General features: G+C 43.4%; 1 protein-coding gene across 17 annotated transcripts in view; it reads right to left on the bottom strand.

The window, feature by feature from the left end:
• Positions 1-15,697, bottom strand: part of mef2cb (myocyte enhancer factor 2cb) — a 292,538-nt gene that overhangs the window by 109,495 nt on the left and 167,346 nt on the right. For all 17 annotated transcript variants that reach the window (XM_063068484.1, XM_063068486.1, XM_063068499.1 and 14 more), the window contains exon 4: positions 8,782-8,985. In XM_063068484.1, the coding sequence (XP_062924554.1) occupies positions 8,782-8,985 (204 nt within the window). The remainder of the gene's footprint in view (positions 1-8,781; positions 8,986-15,697) is intronic.

Below are 15,697 nucleotides of genomic sequence, written 5' to 3'. Positions count from 1 at the left end.
AAGTAACAGAACAATGCCCAGAAATGGAAAAAACTACCAATGTGGTCGATACAGCCCAGTCCAACACAGGCATGGCCGACCCACCTTTCAGCACAGTTACATGGAGTGCTGCCGCAATAATGAAGCATCCATCTTCAAAGACCACCAGCATCCAGACTACGTTCTCTTCAATCAATTCAATTCAAGTTTAATTGTCATTCAACCAGACATGAATACACAGCCAAATGAGAGACCGTTACTCAGAGGCCAAGGTGCAAAACAAGTACCAACAGCCACACACAGCGCAAAGCACGTACAACACATATAAGATAGAAAGATACAGCCACGCAAAAAAAAAAAATTCTCACTAATACCTCCAGGGAAGATTGATTTTTGCATAGTAGGGGAATTAAGGGTTAAGCCAGGTAGGTGGAGATGAGTCCATGGTCAGGTCAGCCATGATCTTATTGAATGGTAGAGCTCAATGGGCCAGATGGCCGACTCCTGCTCCTATTTCTTATGTTCTGTAAAGCTTTAGATCCCCACCACCAGGTTCAGGAACACTTATTACCCATCAACTATCAGGCTCCTGTCAGGATAACTTCACTGTCTACAACTATGAACTGATTCTACATCTTGCAGACTCACTTTGAAGGACTCTTTACAACTTGTGTTCTCAGTATTAATTTTTATTTGCACAGGTTGTCTTCTTTTGCTAATTGTCAGTTTTGGTCTATTTATATTTCTTTTTGTTTCCTGTAAATGCTTGGAAGAAAATGAATCTCAAGATAACACATACATACTTGGATAATAAATTAAGTTCTGTGTGATAATCATTGTTCTTTTTCCCTTAAAAATTCTCCATTTGCAATATTCCAGGGTAGGGGGTTCCCATCCTTTTTAATGCCATGTACATGTCATCAACGATTAACCGAGAGGTATGTGGATCCCAATTCCAGGGTATCCCAGGAGCGTTTGTTATTGGAATAGGAAAAATGCTGGTAAATTTAATTTAATTTGAATACTTCAGTCCTTGCTCATACATCACTAATACCCATCATTGTTCTAAAACTCCACAGTCCTCGGCCCCACTATCTCCTTTGTTCCCCAAACCCCGATCTTACAGCTAGTGCTGGAAAGAGATGCTCCAAATATTCGTAAACTTGTAAACTCATCTGCACATGGAATATTGTGCTAAGGGCTATTTTTTTCCAGCAAGGAATAAGTGATTGAAGTGCCCAATACTGTAGAACTGCTACTGAATCCATATAAAGCTTCCTGGCATACCTCTCCATATATAGGTTTTTGTGTATGTTTTGGTCTTAGTAGAAAAATCCAAACCACCCAAGATTCAGTCTCTGGAATTTCCTTCTAAACTAACCTCCTTCCTTTTAAAATCTTTCATAGAACCAATATTTGGTCCCTTTTTCTATTGCATCTAGTCCTGTCTTAAAGTATGTTTTCTTTATTAAAGGTAATTCCAGGGGAGTTTCATTCAAAGAGATTGTGAAACTTGACCCATGTTATAAAGTGATGGTTACAAGCCTCACTCTAAGAACGAGCATGTAATCTAATTTGAACTTCAACGCACTGACATTTGCCTCACTGTATCTAGGCTGGAACATTGCATCAGCCACATTAGCTGAACAACAAGCACAAAATGCTGAAGGATCTCAGCAAGTCAGTCAGCACCTGTGGAGGGAAGTAAACAATCAATATTTCAGGCCAAGATCCTTTGCACCTCTCTGTGCAGAGCAGGCCTCATGCACAAGCAAGCATATTACATCTATATGATTTTACACACAGTCTTTAACAATCCAATGCATTTTTCACATTTACATGTTTTACTGTGGAAGATCTGATAGTATGTGGGATTTTAATGATTGGTAGGTAGTCCAGAGTACAAACTTTTTCAACCTGTCTAAATATGTCTGAAAAGCTTTTTGGGGTTATGCACCATTGCAGTCATACCAATAATTATCAAGTAAAGACATTCTAATTACACAGAGCATCAGTTAATGTAAAGACCCGCTTTCGACACCCACGCACACTACAGAGCCATTTCCTCCAGGCATGAAACCATGCTGTCTTTGGCTGTGAAGTTGTCTGTTTTATAAGAAAACTGAACTCGGCGGGTAAATAAATAAATACCTTTTCCTAGCAGCCAGATACAAAGCAAAATGAGCGCTGAGTTTTGCTTTTCATTATTGAAATTTCTTTTATCACGTACGTAAGTAATTTTAGCAATCGCTTCATTCATCTTCAATTAATCACGACGACGGTATCACAGTGCACCTTCTAGCAATAAACAGAATCATGAAAACTAAAATAACCCCAAAAAGTGGTATTTTACAATAGGTTAATCCATAACGGACTAAAAGAAAGATACGGTGATTTTCTCAGAATGTTCCATTGTTACATGGGCTCAATTTACACAACAGATTTTACAGACCATCGCAGTAATGAAGCATTGAGAGGGCTGCATATAATCCGGAGTAGGGACCGAGAGCCGCAGGAACGGGTGTGACATCACTGGTTAGTAGTTGATCAGCTTGGCTTTGAAGGGTGTAATCCAATATATTAATCTCTCTTTCTCTTCAGAAACTGAATGCAATTCAACTTATAGTTCACAAAAGCAATGTTGCACTTATTAACTTAAATCAATATATTAAAAGGATTGTGACCCCCAAGCCAACAGGCTGATCAACACCCCCATTTATTAATCTAACAACACATCCACATCGACCACTCCTTCCATAGTCCCTCACCACCCCCTTCATCCCCCATTCACTGTCACTTTACACTGACACCCGACACCTAATATCAACACTGACACACTCCTCTCCACAGCCTCTCACCACCCCCATCATCCCACATTCACTGTCCCTTTACACTGACACTCCACACCTCATCCCTACAGACACACTCCTCTCCAGTCCCTCACCACCCCCTTCATCCCGCATTCACTGTCCCTTTACCGTAACACTCCACACATCATCCCTACACTGACACACTCCTCTCCACAGTCTCTCACCACCCCCATCATCCCGCATTCACTGTCACTTTACACTGACACTCCACACAACCCTACAGACACACTCGTCTCCACAGTCCCTCACCACCCCCTTCAGCCCCCATTCACTGTCACTTTACAGTGACACTCCACACCTCATCCCTACACTGACACACTCCTCTCCACAGCCCCTCACCACCCCCATCATCCCGCATTCACTGTCCCTTTACACTGACACTCCACACCTCATCCCTACACTGACACACTCCTCTCCACAGTCCCTCACCACCCCCTTCATCCCGCATTCACTGTCCCTTTACACTGACACTCCACACCTCATCCCTACACTGACACACTCCTCTCCACAGTCCCTCACCACCCCCTTCATCCCGCATTCACTGTCCCTTTACACTGACACTCCACACCTCATCCCTACACTGACACACTCCTCTCCACAGTCTCTCACCACCCCCTTCAGCCCCCATTCACTGTCACTTTACAGTGACACTCCACACCTCATCCCTACACTGACACACTCCTCTCCACAGCCCCTCACCACCCCCATCATCCCGCATTCGCTGTCCCTTTACCTTGACACTCCACACCTCATCTCTACACTGACACACTCCTCTCCACAGTTCCTCACCACCCCCATCATCCTGCATTCACTGTCCCTTTACACTGACACTCCACACCTCATCCCTACAGACACACTCCTCTCCAGTCCCTCACCACCCCCTTCATCCCGCATTCACTGTCCCTTTACCGTAACACTCCACACATCATCCCTACACTGACACACTCCTCTCCACAGTCTCTCACCACCCCCATCAGCCCCCATTCACTGTCACTTTACACTGACACTCCACACAACCCTACAGACACACTCGTCTCCACAGTCCCTCACCACCCCCTTCAGCCCCCATTCATGGTATTCACTGTCACTTTACACTGACACTCCACACCTCATCCCTACACTGACACACTCCTCTCCACAGTCCCTCACCACCCCCTTCATCCCGCATTCACTGTCCCTTTACACTGACACTCCACACCTCATCCCTACACTGACACACTCCTCTCCACAGTCCCTCACCACCCCCTTCATCCCGCATTCACTGTCCCTTTACACTGACACTCCACACCTCATCCCTACACTGACACACTCCTCTCCACAGTCTCTCACCACCCCCTTCAGCCCCCATTCACTGTCACTTTACAGTGACACTCCACACCTCATCCCTACACTGACACACTCCTCTCCACAGCCCCTCACCACCCCCATCATCCCGCATTCGCTGTCCCTTTACCTTGACACTCCACACCTCATCTCTACACTGACACACTCCTCTCCACAGTTCCTCACCACCCCCATCATCCCGCATTCACTGTCCCTTTACACTGACACTCCACACCTCATCCCTACACTGGCACACTCCTCTCCACAGTCCCTTGCCACCCCCTTCAGCCCCCATTCACTGTCCCTTTACACTGACACTCCACACCTCATCCCTACACTGACACACTCCTCTCCACAGTCCCTCACCACCCCCTTCAGCCCCCATTCATGGTCACTTTACACTGACACTCCACACCTCATACCCGCACTGACACACTCCTCTCCACAGTCCCTCACCACCCCCTTCAGCCCCCATTCATGGTCACTTTACACTGACACTCCACACCTCATCCTAACACTGACACACTCCTCTCCACAGTCCCTCACCACCCCCTTCATCCCCCATTCATTGTCACTTTACACTGACACTCCACACCTCATCCCTACACTGACACACTCCTCTCCACAGTCCCTCACCACCCCCTTCATCCCCCATTCATTGTCAGTTTACAGTGACACTCCACACCTCATCCCTACACTGAAGTCTCTATCCTACTATGTTACCATCTGCCTAGCTGCTCCCTAGAAGAGTTCTTGCCAAGAGTCACTTTGTCGCTTTTCATTTCCTGTCAGAGTCAACGTGTGTACAGATAATCCTGCATTTAGTGTCACTGTATGCATATACAATCAATCTAAGTATAAACCCTGTGGCAACTTTATTAGGTACACCTGTACACCTTATTAATGCAAATATCTAATCAGCCAATCATGTGACAGCAATACATTGCATAAAAGCATGCAGACATGGTCAACAGATTCAGTTGTTGTTCAGAATGGGGAAGAAATGTGATCTAAGTGACTTTAACCATGGGATGATTGTTGCTGCAGAAACTGCTGATCTTCAGGGATTTGGAGTTTACAGAAAATGGTGTAAAAAACAAAAATCATCCAGTGAATGGCAGTTCTGAGGACAAAAAAAGATCCTGTTAGTGAGAGGGGTCAGAGGAGAATGGGCACACTGGTTCAAACTGACAGGAAGGCGACAGTAACTCAAATAACCACACTTTACAACACGGGTGTGCAGAAGAGCATCTCTGAATGCACGTGTTGAAACCTGAAGGGGATGGGCTACAGCAGCAGAAGGTCCCACTGGTATCCACTCCTGTACTCAATAAAGTGGCCACTGAGTGTATCACCAACCACGTTCAACATTTACTTATACTTTGTTTTATAGGATTGCTTGTATTTATTGTGATTTTATGCTAATTTTGTTTTTTTATACTGTATTGGATCCAGAATAACAATTATTTTGGTCTCTTTTATACTTATGTACCGAAGAATGACAATAAACAACCTTGAATCTTGAATTATAGAACATAGAACATAGAAATCTACAGCACATTACAGGTCCTTTGGCCCACAATGTTGTGCCAACCATGTAACCTAGTCTAGAAGCTGCCTAGAATTTCCCTACCGCACAGCCCTCTATTTTTCTAAGCTCTACATACCTATCTAAGAGTCTCTTAAAAGACCCTATTATATCCGCCTTTACTACCATTAACAGCAATGCATTCCATGCACCCACCACTCTCTGTGTGAAAAACTTACCCTTGACGTTCCCCTTGCGCCTACTTCCAAACACCTTAAAACCATGCCCCATGGTGTTAGCCATTTCAGCCCTGGGAAAAAGCCTCTGACTATCCACACGATCAATGCCTCTCATCATCTTATACACCTCTATCAGGTCACCTCTCATCCTCTGTCGCTCCAAGGAGAAAAGGCCGAGTTCACTCAACCTATTCTCATAAGGCATGCTCCCCAATCCAGGCAACATCCTTGTAAATCTCCTCTGCACTCCTTCTATAGTATCCACATTGTTCCTGTAGAGAGATGAGCAGAACTGAACACAGTACTCCAAGTGGGGTCTAAATAAGGCCTTATATAGTTGTAACATTACCTCATGGCTCTTGAACTCAATCCCATGGTTGATGAATGCCAACACACAATTTACCATAACCTACTACATTTACTATCTGCTTCTAACACTCAATAGCATGAACTGAGTTTGAAAACGCAGAAGATTAATGCTCCATAATCAAAACAAAGATACATTAACATTCTATCATCGGCAAATCAGTAGCTTCCATTTTGTCAACATACAAAAAAAATAGTTCATGATAAGGGGTTGATGTGTAAGGCTGTCTGTAGATGCCAAGAACTAGCGACTTATGAACCACAAGGAATGAAATCTTTTGTAGATTCCATCTCAAATGAACATACTGGAACAAGTGTAATGAATATTTTATTTTTATTTCAGAGAAACAGTGTGGAATAGGCCCCTCCAGCTCTTTGAGCTGCATTGCCTAGCAACCCTCGATTTAGCCTTAGCCTAGTTACAGGGCAATCTGCAATGACCAACTAAGACCAACTAACCTACTAACCAATCTGACTTTGGACTGTGGGAGGAAACCAGAGCACCCGGAGAAAACCCACACATTCCACAGGGAGAACATACAGACGATGTCAGAATTGAAAGCTCAATTCCAACGCCCTGAGCTGCAATAGTGTCGCACTACCCGGTACACTACTGTGGCTCATATCTGAGTCATACTTCAATTTTTGTTCCTAGGTGGGGCCAATGTTACAAGTACATCTCACATTTGAGAGTTAAGGTTATTGCTTTCCGGAGAGTCACAGAACTATAGAACTATGGAGCCTTGAAACAGGCCATTCGGCCTAACTGGTTCATGTTAACCAACACTGCTGTTCTACAACACTCCCCACGATCCTGCTGTTCTACAACAATCCCCAGGGTCCTGCTATTCTACAACACTCCCCACGATCCTGCTGTTCTACAACAATCCCCAGGCCCCTGCTGTTCTACAACACTCTCCAGGGTCCTGCTATTCTACAACAATCCCCAGGCCCCCTGCTGTTCTACAACAATCCCCAGGCCCCCTGCTGTTCTACAACACTCCCCAGGGTCCCCTGCTGTTCTACAACAATCCCCAGGCCCCCTGCTGTTCTACAACAATCCCCAGGCCCCCTGCTGTTCTACAACACTCCCCACGGTCCCCTGCTGTTCTACAACAATCCCCAGGCCCCCTGCTGTTCTACAACAATCCCCAGGCCCCTGCTGTTGTACAACACTCCCCAGGGTCCTGCTGTTCTACAACAATCCCCAGGCCCCCTGCTGTTCTACAACAATCCCCAGGCCCCTGCTGCTGTACAACACTCCCCAGGGTCCTGCTGTTCTACAACAATCCCCAGGCCCCCTGCTGTTCTACAACAATCCCCAGGCCCCTGCTGTTGTACAACACTCCCCAGGGTAATGCTGTTCTACAACAATCCCCAGAGCCCCCTGCTGTTCTACAACAATCCCCAGGGCCCCCTGCTGTTCTACAACAATCCCCAGGCCCCTGCTGTTCTACAACAATCCCCAGGGTCCTGCTGTTCTACAACACTCCCCAGGCCCCCTGCTGTTCTACTACAACACCCCCTACTGTTCTATAACAACCCCCAGGCCCCTGCTATTCTACAACACTCCCCAGGGTCCTGCTTTTCTACAACACTCCCCATGGTCCCTGCTATTCTACAACACTCTTCAGGGCCCTGCTGATCATTGTGAAGGTCCCATCTGGATCTAACTTTGCAAAATGCAGCTTGCAGTTATCCGAGTTAATCTCTATTTGCCAATCCACAGGCCCCTTACTCAGCTGTTCCAGATTCCCTGAACACAAGAGATTCTGCTGATGCTGGAAATCCAGAGCAACACACACAGCATACTGTAGTTGCTCAGCAGATCAGTCAGCATCTGTGCAGAGAAATACGCCTCTCTTCTTTCTTCATTGTCCAATATACCATTGAATTTAGTCCAATATACCAGCATTGTCTATTGTCCATTGTCTGTTGTCCAATATACCACCGAATTTAGTGTCATCTACAAACTTACTAACCAGATGGTTGTTTGTTCATCTTTTGTGTGTAGTTTTTAATTGATTCTATTGTGATTCTTTGCATCTATTGTGAATACCCACAAGAAAATTAATCTGAGTAATATATGCTGATATATACGTACTTTGATAATAAATTTACTTTGAACTTTGATATCAATATACAGTGCTGTCAAAACAATGCAAATGAACCCACCTCATCTGGAACAATTTATATTCTGAAGCTATGCCCTCTTGTTTGAACTCAGGATGTTTTACAGGCTATTCAAGAACACAATATGGCCCCCTGTTACATGCCTCATCCACCAAGAGGTCCCTTAAAGAGCACAGTATTTCCTCAGCACTGCATTGAAACGTTAGTCTACACTTGTGCACTGAGATTGAGAAGTGGGACTTGAACTTTCAACTCTGACCCCAAGCCAGGAGTGGCACAACCAAACCACAGATGACACCGCAATATAATCAGGAATGGAAATCTTTGTCAGATGAAATCCTACCTCAACAATATCCGAATTTGTCCGACTCTCATGCGGCTCATTGTACTCTGTGTATTTCAGCAATACTTTGTCCATGTCGGTGCTGGCATACTGGAACAGTTTATTTGTGCTGTTAAAGATGATCAGAGCAATCTCACAGTCGCATAGAACACTTAGCTCATAAGCCTTCTTCATTAACCCAAACTTCCTCTTTGTAAACGTCACCTGCAGAAAACATAAAAAAAGCATATTGTATAGTCTGAGAACATATATGCTAAACTTGTTAACATTTTCAAAACAATAATTGGGCTTTTTCAGAAAGCTACACTACTACCATCCCATTCTGACTGAACATAATGCTACATGCACTTATCTTGAACAAAGCCTTGTATATAGTGGAGGCATCACAGACCGTAGCAGTTAGTGTAATGCTTTTTACAGTGCCAAGGGCCTGGGTTCAGTTCTACCACTGTCTGTAAAGAGTTTGTACTTTCTCCTAGTGACTACGTGGGTCTCTTCTGGGTGCTTCGTTTTCCTCCCACATTCCGAAGATGTGTAGGTTAGCAGGATAATTGGGTGTAATTGGGCAGCATAGGCTCATCGGGCTCGTAAATCCCATTACTGTGGTGTTATCCTCTTTAAATAATTACTGTTTATAAGATAATAACTAATTATTATGATAAACAAATATAATTTAATTATTATAAAATAGCAATTTTGCATGTGCACGAAGGGTTATTGTACCAAGATCCATGAACAAGTTTCAAAATAATTATTTCTAATATTCTCTTTGTAGTAGAATGCACCAAATGTGAAAGAGCTGAATATTTCTATTTAAATGTGTTCTGGTCACAGTTTTTATGTATGTGTTTTTCATGATATGGGCTTTGCTGTTATGTATTGTTATGCTGCTGACAAAAATGGTGGTATTAAAATGTAGACTGTCAGACTAAGGCAGGTAGTTTTCAGGAAGTAGAAAGGCTACAGAAGGACTTAGATTAGGAGAATGGGCAAAGAAATGGTTGGTGTAATACTATGTCAGGAAGTGTATGGTCATGCACTTTGGTAGAAGAAATGAAAAGGTTGACTATTTTCTAACTGGAGAGAAAATACAAAAAAACTGAGGTAAAAGGGGACTTCGGAGTCCTTGTGCAGGATTCCCTTGAGGTTAATTTTCAGGTTAAGTCTGTGAAGAGGAAGGCAAATGCAATGTTAGTATTCATTCCAAAAGGACTAGAATTTAAAAGCAAAGATGTAAGTTTGAGACTTTATAAAGCACTGGTGAAGCCTCACTTGGAGTATTGTGAGCTGTTTTGGACCTCTTATCTTAGAAAAGATGTGCTGAAACTGGAGATAGTTCAAAGGAGGTTCATAAAAATGATTCCAGGATTGAATGGCTTGTCATATGAAGAAGTTTGCTGACTCCGTGCCTGTATTCACCAGAATTCAGAAGAATGAGGGGTGACCTCATCGAAACCTATCAAATAGTGAAAAGCCTTGATAGAGTGGATGTTTCCTATGATGCGAGAGTCTAAGACCAAAGGACAGCCTTGGGTTGTCCTTTTAGAACAGAGATGAGGAGGAATTTCTTTAGCCAGCGGGTGGTGAGTCTGTGGAATTCTTTGCCACAGGCAGCTGTGGAGGCCACGTCTTTCTGTATAATTAAGGCAGAAGTTGATTTGTCAAGGCATGAAGCGATATGGGAAGAAGGTAGGAGATTGGGGCTGAGAGGAAAATTGCTGAAATGGCAGAGCAGACACAATGGGCCAAATGGCCTAATTCTGCTCTTACATCTTATCGTCTTATTAGACTATTTTTAATGAGTTATTTGTCAACTCATTTGAGCATTTGAGCTTCTATTAAGAAGTCAGTCAAAAAATTAAGCCTTACAAATAAAAATAACTTCCTTTCAAAATGGACAGTCTCCTTTTAAATTTTGGCTACAATTAAGAGAGGGGATAAAAGATTGGAAAAGGTAATTTATATAGCCAGCAGACAGACAGTGAACAATGCTTGAGTAGAGTTGTTCTCCAAACTTAGACATTTAGTTCCAAATGTTTTGTCACCATGCGAGAAGATATCATCCATGCACCATTGATTGTGGAGAAATAAAAATCATTTGAGTTTGAGGAGTGAGTGAGTGTGTGAGTGTGAGTGTGTTTGTTTTGAGGGAGGTAAGGGACTTGCTTTGCTGTTGTCGTTATTGGTGCTTCTGTGCTCTGTGAGCATGGTGGGCGTGCTATTTTGGCACCAGAATACGTGGCAACACATACGGACTGCCCCCAGCACAGCCTTAGTTGTGTTGCTTGTTAATGCAAATGATGCATATCACTGTATGTTTCACTGTATATGAAGTGAGTAAATGAATCTGAATCTAATTTTTGTTCCTATAAAGAGGTTCAGTATATAAAGACCTTAGTTACAAGTTTTCTGTTAAGAAGACTTCCACTTCTCATTTAAGTAAATTCAGTCTTTTCCTACAAAAAAATCTTTTGTGAGTTCAAATAAGAGGATAAAAGTATCAGAACGGTAAATGCTGATGTCCTTGTAAAGTTAAAACTCAGCAGAAAAAACAACATGCTTACACTTCTAAGCCTCCCACTAATTGACAGAAATTAACTTAAGCCTGTTTTTTTTTCTCTGTTATATGCATTTTATTTCGCTGAAGAGCAAGCTAATCAGCAGAACAAGCTATCAAATCACACGTTAATTGGTCCACAATGATGTTCGGTGATGAGGAGATGAAGGCAAGCTGAAGTGCCTGTGATAACTGTCTTTGCATTTGAGGTATGATAATGAGAGAAGACAAACTCTCAGATCACGAAGTCTCACTGTACCAATGAAGTAAATAATCAATTGAAACAAGTGGCCGTGATTAATAATAATATGCTGGACTATTTCTAAGGCGGGGAAGGAAGATTAATTACAAAACATACAGAAATTACTAACTTTAGTCACTCAAAACAACATTATTGATGACGCACAATGGTAGAAACATATGAAGGCAAGGAATCAGTAAAGGATATCTGGTCTATAAAGATACCAGTTAGACTTTTGCAGACTCTAAGCCTGGCAAAAGAATTTTGATGTAAATATTTTCTGCTCTCAAAATGGAATAAATCTTGCCTCCAGGACATTCAAACATTCTTGCATCTTTTATATTTACTTCTCCAAGGGAAGCTAACATTCTAGCCAAGGCCAGCAGATATCCCCCGTTCCCCTTGAGTTGCAGAATTCACAAGGCATTGCAGAGAGCAGTTCAGAACCGGAATTGGTTTACCATTGTTGCATGTACTGAGGTACAGTGAAAAGTGTGCCTTGCATACCATTCATACAGATCAATTCATTACAATATTGCACAGGGGTAGAACAAGTTAAAAGAACAACTGAATACAGAGTAAAGTGTAACAGCTACAGAGGAAGTGCAGTGCAGATAGACAGTAAGCTGCAGGAGTGTAACAAGGTAGATTGTGAGGTCAGGAGTTCACCTTATTGTACCAGGGAACCATCCAATACTCATATAACAGCAGGGCAGACACTGTCTCTAACCCTGATGAGGTGTGCAGAAAGCAATGATGAGTTTTATCATCGGTGTCTGCTTTAACAGAGATGGCACCTCAGAAATGAAAAGTTCTCCACATTTTCTATGATGAAACTTCATTGTCAGAGGGTAGAGCTGTGCCGTGACTGGAAGGCACTCTGACAATGGTACTGAGGGTTGACAGCATCAACAATAGCCTGTCCTGGTTGAATCACATTGACGCAGACATCCCACCTCTCCTGGAAGTTCCGGGAGTCTCCCGCATATTGATAGCGGCTCCCTGACGCCCGCAAATTATACACAATATCCCAGAAATAATTTTTTTTTGAGAGGGAGAGGGAGAGTGAGAGTGAGCGCGAGCATCCTGATTGGTCTCCCTTCATGCTAAGTAGACCTATCAGTTTTCTCTGTGGGCAGGCTTTATAGTTGACTTCAAAAATAATGACAGTGTTGCTCGCTGCACTGTTTGCAACAGTGACTTTTCAATTGCCCATGGTGGGTTAAAATGTAAAAGACATGTTGAGGTGAGTTTAACAGGTGTCAATTCGTCCATTAGCATAGCTAACATTACTTAAACTAGCTGGCTAGCTGCTAAGGAGCTACTCTATTGATGTCCTACGTGATGAGGTCAAACTCCCTGTAGACTTGCTTTAAAGTTGTAATAGAATAAAAAAATGACTCGCATGATAATATAATATAAGTACATATTTTAATGTCACATTTTCTGCATATACCCAATTTGGTTTACAGATGAGACAAAATCACTAAACAAAGTATTACATACACCCTTGGAGGTCAACCCGGGGGGTGGGTGGTAATATGGGGTTGTGGGGGGCGGGGCTGTTACCTCCCTGAAATGGTGGTGCTACCTCCCTGAAATGTGTTTTTGCAGGAATGGGATGTCTGTTGATGCCACAGCCAAGAAAACTCACCAGCAACTCTAGTTCCTTGGGAGGTATCCTTCCCAATTTTTACCAATGTACCAGAGAAAGCATCCAGTCTGGATGCATCACAGCTTGGCATTGCAACTGTTCACGACCACAGCGGCAGTAGACCCGGTTCTTTCTCAACCAATACAGATATAATGGGCTGAATACTTTCTTTCTGTGTCATAAATTACCGACAATTCTTCATGTCTTCCAGCGTGTGGAACAACGTTAGGTACTTAGGATGTGGTCTCACTTACTGAATTTCACAGTAAGTGAGACAGCATCCCAAGCATTTAGGGGGCAGGTTCAGCTAAGCTTTCAGTCAAAGGCGATCCCCAGGGTGTTCAGCGAAGGATGTGCGGATACTGCTGCAGTCCTGTGTCTGTGGGGGTTGAGGCTCCTGAAGGATAACTGCTACTTGTCAAACATGAGAGACGATCGAAGCTTGAGGTGGGTGGGGGGGGCGCGAGGGGGAGGGTACAGGAAATGTGGCAACTCCACCATGGAGGAAAGACTTCCAGGGACAACAGAGATGCATTGTGGAAAAATAGCGTCCGATGTTATTATGTGTGTATATAATCAAAAGGAGCATTTATGTGAGGTAAAAATGAAAATATAGCTCAAATCCAGGCAGAGGATATTTACTAGAATGGTTCTAGGTATAAAGGATTGCAAAGTTCAAAGCAAATTTATTATCAAAGTATATCTATGCCACTATATACAGTGCTGTGCAAAAGTTTAGGCACATATATATATATAGCTAGGGTGCTGAAGACTTTTGCACAGCACTGTATTTGTCAACGTGGAGCAGAGTACGAGTTTGTAAATCTGGCGGGAGCGAAGGATGTTGGGAGTGGTGAGGGTGGAGCGCCGTAGGAGGGGTGTAGGAGAGGTGGCAGAGAAGGAGTGCTGGGGTGGGGGTAATGGTGGCACAGGTGCAGACACACCCAGCCCTGAGACACCAGGCAAGCAAAAGAAAGTCTGCAGAGGCTAGAGATCCACACATAATCCTGGTGCAACTCAGCAGGCCGGGCAGCATCTATGGAATAGAGTATAGAAATAGAGTTGATGTTTCGGGCCGAGACCCCTCATCAGGACTGACACAAGGCAAGGTCATTTGATTCCAAACAATTAGTTTATTGATAATTACAGAATGTCTCTATGGCATTTCCCAATCCCTCCGGTCTCCCTTTCCCTTTTCCCAACCATGATTCCCTTCTCCCTACCCTCTTCCCACTCTCAGTCCACAATAGAGACCCATATCAGAAACAAGTTTATCGTCACTCAGATATGATCAGAATCACTCAAATTACTGCAGTGCTGTGCAGCTGAGGTTTATTTTCCTGCAAGTAGTGAAAGGAAAGGAAGTAAAAAAGGCGGACAAACATCCAATGTGCAAGAAAACATTGTGCAAATCATAAATAAGAAAAGTAAATAAATAATAGTGAGAACATGAGTTGCAAGGAAGCTGTGAGGTTCGATTGGAGAAGCCGTGGTTGCTCATTTTAGTGCAGAGGAGGCTGAGGGGAAATTTGAATACGATGGTAAGGTTACAACAGGCTTTGTAGAAGGTTGACAAAGAAATGGCCTCATTTACTGACAGCGTAAGAACAAGGTGACAGAGGTTTATGGGTGTGAACAAGAGATGAAGAAGAATATAATATTTTTATACAGAGAAACCTGTAACACATTTCCTACACAGGTGATGGAAGTGGAGATGATTGCTGATTTCTGGATTTCCTCTTGAGGGAAATGAACTGCTTGACTACAGGTCTAAATGGACTGCACTGGACAGCCACACACACTACTTGAGCAAACAATGCCTTTGTTGCAATACCTATACTCAGTGCTCACTTCATCAGTTACATCTGTTCAATATCAGCCAATCATGTGGCAGCAAGTCAATGTATAAAAGCATGCAAATATAGTCAAGGTGCTCAGTTTGACACACACAAAGTGCTGGAGGAACTCAGCAGGTCAGGCAGCATTTATGGAGAGGAATAAATAGTCGACATTTCAGGCCAAGATCCTTCTTCAGTTGTTCAGAACAAACATCGGAATGGGGAAGAAATGAGACCTAACAGACTTTGACCATGGAATGATTGTTGGTGACAGAGTGAGTGGTTTGGGTATCAGAAACTGCTGATCTCCTGGGACTTCCATGCACAACTGTCTCTAGAGTTTGCAGAGGATGGTGTGAGAAACAGAAAAACATCAGTGAGTTCAGTTCTGTGGGTGAAAACACCTTGTTAATGAGAGGTGCCAGAGGAGAACGGCCAGACCGGTTTAAACTGACAAGGAGGCGACAGTAACTCAAGTTGCCACATGTTACAACAGTGATGTGCAGTAGAGCATCTCCGAATGCACAAGACATTGAATCATTAAGTGGATGAGGTAAAGTAGCAGAAGGTCAGACGGAAATCCACTCCTGTACCTAATAAAGTGGTCAAGAGTATATGTAATCATG

Source organism: Mobula hypostoma, chromosome 16 (assembly GCF_963921235.1).
Source record: "Mobula hypostoma chromosome 16, sMobHyp1.1, whole genome shotgun sequence".
Taxonomy (NCBI): Eukaryota; Metazoa; Chordata; class Chondrichthyes; order Myliobatiformes; family Myliobatidae; genus Mobula; species Mobula hypostoma.
Note: the sequence above shows the minus strand (reverse complement) of the source record. Positions and strands in the feature narration are given on the sequence as shown.